Raw genomic sequence first — 8,625 nt, 5'->3', positions numbered from 1 at the left:
CAATATTGTAAGTGTTTCCCTCCAAGAATATGCCATGCACCCACAGTGCCACGCATACAATCTTGAAGGTCAGATTCCAACACGGGACGGCCTGTTCTCCTGAAAAACCCACAATGTGTTTTAAAATCTTCAGATAAGCAGAGAGAAACACAGACCAGCTTTGTGGTCAGAACAACAAATGCAAGAGAAAAAGTTCGCAGAGCATGACATATGCATCCTCAATTTGTTCAGCAGACTAGTGAGAAAAGGTTTGATAAAGCAACCATCAGCTCCCACATTCCCTTCTCCTGTTCAGATATTAAACAAGCGTTACGCCTACGTCCCCCGTCGGTGAAGTGATGTGAGTTGACAAAGTGGAAGACGCAAGGTGGCCATCTTGGATTTTGACATGGCGACCCAATTTTCAATAGCGTTCTTCCTTATGCGTAGATACACCCACACACCAGATTAGAAGTTGGTACTTCGCTTATTTTTCAAGATATTTTGCTCACAAGGTTCAGACATATATACGGTGGCGGCCATCCTGGATTTTGACGTGGCGACCTAATTTTCAATAGGGTTCTTCCATATGCCTAGTTGCACCCACACACCAAATTAGAATTCGGTCCTTCGCTTACGCACGCACGTCCGCACGCACGGACGGAGGGGAAAACCATAAGTCCCCCTTTCGCTCCGCGGTGCGACGGGGAACAATAATATATATATTTTAAATATTATAGAACATGGAATTCCATTAACGTTTCAGATCTGCAACGAAGACGTCTGGTCCGATGTAGATGTGCTCCACTAGAGGGCGACCAACTCCCCTGCGGAACTGACTTCCTCCATCTCGCACAAACGCGGTCCTTGCAGATCTTCGAGGTTAATTGAGGTCCATGCTCATAAGAGCCCGCACATGTTGTTGTTCTGGGGAATACATAATATCATCAATCTCCTGTATCATCTGCTCCTGTTTAGAGTACAGAGCATCGCAATTCAAGAAAAAGAGAGAGACTTCCTTTGTGTCAAAGTCATCCATGGACTTGGGCTCAGAGGGATCTGGAGTAACAGGTGGATATGGCGGTTCCTCGTCGTCGTTTTGGTTCTCTTTCTCGTTCACTTGTAGTTGAGCCAACAGAGACTTAGAGCTTGGAAAAAATATCTCAAGACACAGGCGAAGAAAATATTTCATTATAAACACAGCAAAGATGAGGCTTACGATTATCGTAAGCCCCCATAAAATTCAAGACAATATGGTGTACCCAAGGCTACCAAACCATCCAGAAAGCCAACTTGTTATACCCAGATCCTCCCTTCTCGTCCGAAGTTTTGAGTTTTGTATATCATTCAGTATCAAGATTTCCGGTGCCACTTAGCTCAAATAGCAGACTCCCTTCCAGTTATCAAATAAATAGGGGTAAGCTTTATCTCCGCAAACAAACAGGCCTGAAACCATCTTTATTATATTTGACCTCTACGGTCCACAGAGGGTCCACAACTCTCCCTTGATGTAACACTGTCCCATGTGGAAAAATCATATGATTTGAAAGACATCTCATGCCCTCTGATTTTACCCTCTTAATTAAACTGCTGAAACCCCTCAGATCTTTGATGACCCTTTAATTCCCCCAAGACCCCTGAAGACTACCAAAACCCCTGAAGCACCCAGATACCCTTAAAGACCCAAAAGACCCTGAAAACGCAAAATACCATGAAGATCCAAAAGACCCCGAATATCCAAAAGGCCCTGAATACTCAAAACGCCCTGAAGACCGAAGAGACCCTGAAGACCCCAAATATTTTTTCAGTAACCCCAAAAATACACCGAAATGGTTAAAGATGCCTATCCCTGTGAGATGACGTGGGGTGACTAAAGCTTTTTCAGACCCCCGACCTTGTCAGTCAGACCACAGATCACAGACCTTGTCAGTCTCAGATACTGACGTCATACCGGCACGTGTTGTCCGATCTTACAGAGGAGAAATCTCCAACCGTCTCAAAATGTCTTGTCAAGGGTGGGAGGGAGGTCGTCCTGTCCAACAGCTCATGACACCACGCTCCAACGTCGATAGAACAATTGCTTGATCAAATCAGAGTACAGTACACCTCATATATCTCATATAGCATAAGTACACCTCCTAACAATATGTGAGAACCAAACTGCAGTGTCGCCATCTCCTGCAGGCACACTTGTATTTCACACCTTATGCACACCACATGAACCACATCAAGAGCATATGAGCCTTCAGTGAGCACTCCTCAGACATGATGCCCATCATCAGACATGATGCCCCTCATTAGACATGCCTTCCTCAGACATGAAGGAGCGAGGACATTTCTAATTGAGGTGTCAGTACACAGCGATTTTGGCCTAAACAACACGGAAATCAATAAAATGACCAAATACCAAGATCTCAAAAATTAAGTAAAATATATTGGAAGCTGAAGAGCGTCAGTTATTCCAATGATAGTTCGAGTAACGGGAATGAAAAAGAATAACCTCACAGAGATCTTAAAGACCATCCCTGGGAATATAAGTAGATTCAAGCTACAGTTAGCTCTCTGGGGTTCTATGACAATCCTGAAAAGAGCTCTCAGAACAAAACTTTAAGAATAAGAAATCTTCACTTCATGCTACTGTACACGTACTGTTACATCATGCCCACAGGGCACAGCAGCTAGTGCACTGGTAACCTGGAGGGCATCACAGCAGAAAATAAATTAGAACTGCACTTGGCAGAGCGCACACCTCTGCCAGGCTGAACAGTTTATGATTTGTATCCCACTGATAGACCAGATCTGGATTCAGACCTGAAACAAAATCTGATCGGCCTGTTCCTGTCACCTAACCAACTCATCCACCAAGTTTTGTCATAACTCGTCCACAACCTTTTTAAATACCATTTTGATATATCGCTTTTGGCCCGATCTCCCAATGGTGAAGAATCACTTAAAAAATTATACGAGCTGGATCCGAATCTTCACCAAAATCTAATCGTTTGGTCCTCGTCACATGCACTACCTCTCCGCCAAATTTCGTCCGAATCTGTCCACAACTTTCCTGAGACGTCATGCCCACAGATAGACAGACAGACAAACAAACAGCTAGGCAGAGGGTCTAGCTTGGATTTGAATCTTAAGCCCATTCCAACCTGTCATCCCGATGTTTCCGAGGCAGGGCGACTCAATAATGTGTGAGCCATCCCTCGGATAGACGTTAGACACACTAATTCTGCCGGAATTGGTCGGTGGTCGTTAAAGGTCCCACGGTATTCCTGGCAAGCGAGCTATCGCCGGCTTCCACATGAAAGGGGCACTGAATCATCGGCACAGCACCTTGTCGTCCGAACCTCCACTCATCTGATTAACAGTCCACATTCTATACTCCACTGATCTTTGTCTGAGTTAATTTGCATCTCTGCCTCACGTGAGAACCCATTAACTTTGTTAAGAGTACAACGTCAAACTCTGTAATCTAACACTACTAATTTACGTAAATGTATTTAACTTCATTTACAATTTTGGTCGTGCCCGTCACACTGCAAACTCGATGCTAGCTCCGTTCCACGTACTCTGAATCGCAACATGCCCTGCCCAGAAGGGGGAGTTACTGTTTTTGTTATGAGCGGGACGAGGTGTAGCGGGCGAACCCGGGGATTTTGTTCGTACGCGGCTCTCTTGGCCGCTCAGTCTGCACGGTCATTACCTTGGGAGATTAGTGACCCCTGTAGGTGTGAGTGTGCCTTGCATTTATAATTGCGAGCGCACTATGTTCCTGTATTGCTTGAAGTAAGGCTGCGATCGGGTTACCGTGTTTTACAGGTGAACCCGCTGAGGTGAGAAACCCTCTCATTTCCTATATTTTACCTGAGTCGTGTGCGACGCCCCAGGTGTAGGCGAAGTCCGTGTAAATTGTGGCGGAGCGTCTCGCAGCCAATTTACATGTGCGTGTAAGCGCTATTAGTTCGGCTTGCTGGGCAGAATGCCGTGGAGGCAGCGCATGGGCCTCGATAGTTTCCCAATCGTCACACACAGCGTAAACTGAAAGCAAGCAATCATCCTGGGGACGGCTTGAAGAGCCGTCGACGTAATATGTCAATTCTGCATTCGGAAGCGCTTCGTCCTTCAAGTCTGGTCTCGACGCGGAAATAGTTTTCATGCGTTTTGTTGTCAGCGTCTGTTTACCCTTCTCAATAGAATGTCCGAGGTACTCCACCCTGGTTTTACACAGCTGTAATATGTGGTAATTCACCTTGTGGCCTCTGTCGGCCAGCGCACAGAGGAGGGTCACCGAATCAGTCGGACACCTTTGCTCTTGTTTATTACACAGTAATAGGTCGTCCACATACTGTACCAGTGTCGACCCTTCTGCGAAGACCACTTCCATCAAGTCTTTGTGTCGGGCCCATGAGAACAGTGTGGGGCTGTCGGCAAATCCTTGGAGCAGACGGGTCCATGTGTATTGCTGTGCTTCATAGGTAAAAGCGAACAGGTGTTGCGATTCCTGGCTCAGAGGGATGGAGAAAAATGCGGAACATAGATCAATTACTGTGAAAAACAGCATCTGGCGGGATGGATGCCATGATAGTGGCTGGATTAGGTACTACGGGGGCAATGCTGACAAAACACTTATTTATTGCTCGCAAATCCTGTTCAACACAGGTAATTCAGGTATGGATAGGGACAATCTCTTTTCCAATGTCCTTGTTCCCCGCAATGAAAACATCCATTAACAGCTTTACCTGGGCGGCCGTTGTCCGCATCTTTCTCATCCTCCCATCCACCTGAGCGCTGATTCTCCACATAGGGTGGGGGCTTTGCCCAACCCTGGTCAGGTTCGAACTCGTGTACTGGGGCACAGGCCCCTTTACAATATCCAGGAAACTCGTCTTGTTGATGCCGACGGATCGCTCCCCGAACTAACATTTGATAAGCCTCCTGTTTAATCTCTTTCGCAGCTTTTGCTTCCGCAGCGCACGATTGGTGGCATTGCATGGCCAGATTTCTGTGCCGTGGTTTGCCCTGCCCATCCCAAAATAGCAGCTTTCTGTCGTTTCTTAATTCCTGGGCGAAGTCCTTCTACAAAAAAGTTATTGAGTAATTGATCTGGGGGGCCCTCGATTCCAGGGAGCTCATCATCGTTTTAAGTCGAGTCAAAAATTCCTCTGGATCTTCTCCAGCCTTTTGTTCACAATGCGTGACTTTTCCCCAGTCTACATAATTCGGTCGGACTTCTTCATGGATGGCGACTATCAGCCGACCCAAGCGGGCTGCGTAGTCTCCTTCTGTCTCGTTACTTGGTGGGGCCATCTGCCATCCTCCAGTTGCCTTTACCTTTCTCCATATCCTTTCTGGGAGGATACGGTCCATCATAATGCCCACATCCCAATGTGTCGGTTGATGAGTGAGCACAAATTCGAACAGGTGTTGTCTTAACCTATCTGGGTCATCCAGGCATCCCTGAAGAATGGCTGACATGGATTGTAAGTCTACTTCGTTCCATGCCCGGTGTACGTATCGGGGAGGTCGCTCTCCTCGTTGTGCCGTCGCTGCACGGCCTGCATCCGTCATGATCATCGGGGCTATAGTTTGTGGCCTATGGTCTGTGTTTGGTCTTGTCCCTATCAATAGAGCATACAATCCCGCTTGGGGATCTAGTCTGTACACAGCCTGAGGTTGAGAGGGGCCCCACTCTCTTCCCCAGGCCCTGTCACCTTATTGTTTTCCTGCGTCACTATCATTTGTTTCTGTAACACAGATATCTGTTTTTTAGTCGTTTCGAGTTCGCCTTTAAAACCTGCGCATTTTGAGTCCATCTCTCATTTGGCACATTCTTCCAGCCATTCGCTGAAAGCCTCCGTCATTCCCGTTATGCTTTGTCCCTTCGTCTCTCTTTTTTAGAGCTTTCCTTAGATTAGCCAACCATGATCTTTGGAATGTCCTTTCAGTGGGAAACGCGGCCCTTTGGCCCACGGTCAGTCCGACCCACTCATGTACGTATTGTACACAACCTTCCCCAAAATTCTCCAACATACATCCCACCGGAGTACCTGAAGATGAACGACCGGGTATCCCAGGTCATCCATTCTGGTTTCCCCTTTTTTTTTTTTTTTAAACCTTATTTCCCTTTTTGTGAGGTCGCAACAGAATATTCACTGTAGTCCTTAGTCACAGGTTTCTCTTTCCTTCAAGGTCCCACCTTGATACCTAAGATCCCATCTTAGTTCCTCAAAATTTGTCCTGCTCCGCATAAAATGGCTCAATCCCAGTTCAGATCCATGCAAAACTATGGAAAGGGTTCTAGTTTGCCTGGAGATGACAGCACGTTGCTCCTGAGAGAAATTAAAAGGTCTCTCACCTTTTCGCTAAGTTGCGGGTACCCTTGAGACAATGGCTGCCACCAAGACGTTGTCTGTCCCCTTGTCCACAGCCTTGGTCGGAATCCGAGTCACGGCACCAAAAGGTCGGAGTTCGTTGTCCGCTGTTCAATAAGAACTTGGGACAAACGCCTTGAGAATATGAGCCGTTTTTATTAAGGAGCCGTTACACACGTGCGGGAGATAGGAGGGCACGAAACTGGCCGTCCTTTCTCGAAATATATTTCCCAGTGAGCTTCATTTATATACAGGCAGGAACAATATTGTAAGTGTTTCCCTCCAAGAATATGCCACGCACCCACAGTGCCACGCATACAATCTTGAAGGTCAGATTCCAACACGGGACGGCTTGTTCTCCTGAAAAACCCACAATGTGTTTTAAAATCTTCAGATGAGCAGAGAGAAACACAGACCAGCTTCGTGGTCAGAACAACAAATGCAAGAGAAAAAGATCGCAGAGCATGACATATGCATCCTCAGTTTGTTCAGCAGACTAGTGAGAAAAGGTTTGATAAAGCAACCATCAGCTCCCACACAAGCAATGCATTACCCCCATCCCTCCTCACGATTTTCTACACCTCCATTAACCACACATAACTTGACCATCTTAGGCCTAGGCCGCCCCATTTGATTTCTTCCAATGTGACACAACTAAGACAGTTGTGGGATAATTGGAGGAAATTGTGGAATGTTGTCAGGGCTACGATGCACCATGCCACACTAGCTGGTGCCAAACATTCAACCCCTCTGACATACGTCAAAAAACAATAGCACATCAAAAGTACAGTAATAGTGGAAAAACGAAACAAAATGGGTGAAATGTCACAGGAAGAAGTGTCTCGCAATGTTGGTGCTTATTTTTATTTTTATTAATTAATTAATTGATTTTTTAAGTCAGGCATAGGTGATGAGAGTAACAAGGGGAAGCTGTTGAACTGGCCGTGGCTTCTGCCACATAGTCTTAGCTTTAGAAATGTGTTATGTTTAGAACTGATATCCTACAAAGCAGGTTTTTCCTGCCATAGCTGAATCAGCTCATCTCATGATGTTCGGTCCAAAAGTTCACCATTTGGTTTAGGAAGAAAATGTGAGATATTGCTGCTCTCCGATTGGCTCAGTGGAAGCACATTTGTCCAGTTCAGTTTATTTATTTATTTTCTCTCTCTCTTTCCCCCTTGCTTAGTGCTTCCAAATAAGGCCCCACTGCCCCACGATCAATACATTGCCTTTTTACCCTCAGTCCTCTCACTCTTATCTAAGCCTAGACCGTATATGCATAAACAAGGATGCAAGTCCTTATTGAGGACACACCCCACCTGGACTTTACCTCCTCCCCCTTTTCATCATCATAACACTCCCCTCTCCCTCCCTTGCTTCCCCTCCCAACCAACCCCCATTCCACTGCAAAAGTCACAATTCCGAAATTGCAGATAATTTTTAAATGGACTTAGCTTGAATGGATTTGGAGGACGTCAGAGGAGTAAATCAGCTTTTAAAAAGCAGAAAAAGTATATATATATATATTGTAAACACTGTTTGAATAGAAAGTCATTGCCATCGACTATGTCGTGAACATACATCACACTTGAATCAGATTTTTCACACGCAAGGTCTTGCTACAGAGGATCTGCTACGACGACTTGGCCTACATGAAGCGGCTTCCTGATACATGGGCCCAGGTGGCACCTCAGAGGGACAAAGCTTTTATCCACGGTAAAGTATTTGGTACACTGATTGCTCCAGGGGGCGCTAAGTGCACCTGAACCACCACATCTCACTCTACAGCCATGAACGTGCTTGTTTAGAGCTGGAAAACGCAATAAAATCACCACGGCACATTCACCTGAATCTTTGATGCAACCTATAAACAGCTGCCACTGACATTCCAAAACATTTTTGAGGATGTCAGGAATTGCCGCTGACTCATAATCTCTCCCGACCCCACCACAGACACACTAGTGAAGGTTTCTTTCTTCTTGGAAGAAAAAGGCTAGCACCATTGGAAGACTGCGGCGTTGAACTCACTGGTTTATATTGGTTTCCTGCACAAAGTCAAATCGAGTCAAATGTTAAAAAGTTTTATTGTGGAAATCAACATCGATGTGTTTGAAGATTACCGTCTCCTGTTAAATCTTTAAAATCATCCTCCCTCATTTTTCTCTCCCCTTTTATATCCCCTTACAGATTCCCTGTTATATTTATGTGTGTTTGTTTGTTTTTTTGCATTTTAAAATAAAACCATTTTGTCATTTTAACATTCAACAAAGAG

The 8,625-nt window shown here is 45.6% G+C and overlaps 1 protein-coding gene across 2 annotated transcripts in view; it reads left to right on the top strand.

Moving 5' to 3' along the window:
* AIRIM (AFG2 interacting ribosome maturation factor) overlaps positions 1-8,624 on the top strand; it is a 15,269-nt gene extending 6,645 nt beyond the window's left edge. The window contains exons 3-4 of one of the 2 annotated variants that reach the window (XR_010981945.2): positions 7,967-8,069; positions 8,307-8,624. Coding sequence is in view for 1 of the 2 variants with exons in the window: in XM_068100372.2 (XP_067956473.1) it covers positions 7,951-8,069; positions 8,307-8,350 (163 nt within the window). In the remaining variant the exon portion in view is untranslated. Of the gene's footprint in view, positions 1-7,950; positions 8,070-8,306 lie in introns of both variants that reach the window. The other variant, XM_068100372.2, reaches the window with a different exon arrangement.
* The last annotated feature ends 1 nt before the right edge of the window (position 8,625 follows it).

The sequence above is a fragment of the Myxine glutinosa genome, chromosome 9, assembly GCF_964187855.1.
Source record: "Myxine glutinosa chromosome 9, kmMyxGlut1.1, whole genome shotgun sequence".
NCBI classification, from domain to species: Eukaryota; Metazoa; Chordata; class Myxini; order Myxiniformes; family Myxinidae; genus Myxine; species Myxine glutinosa.
This window is presented reverse-complemented; position numbering and strand designations above follow the sequence as displayed.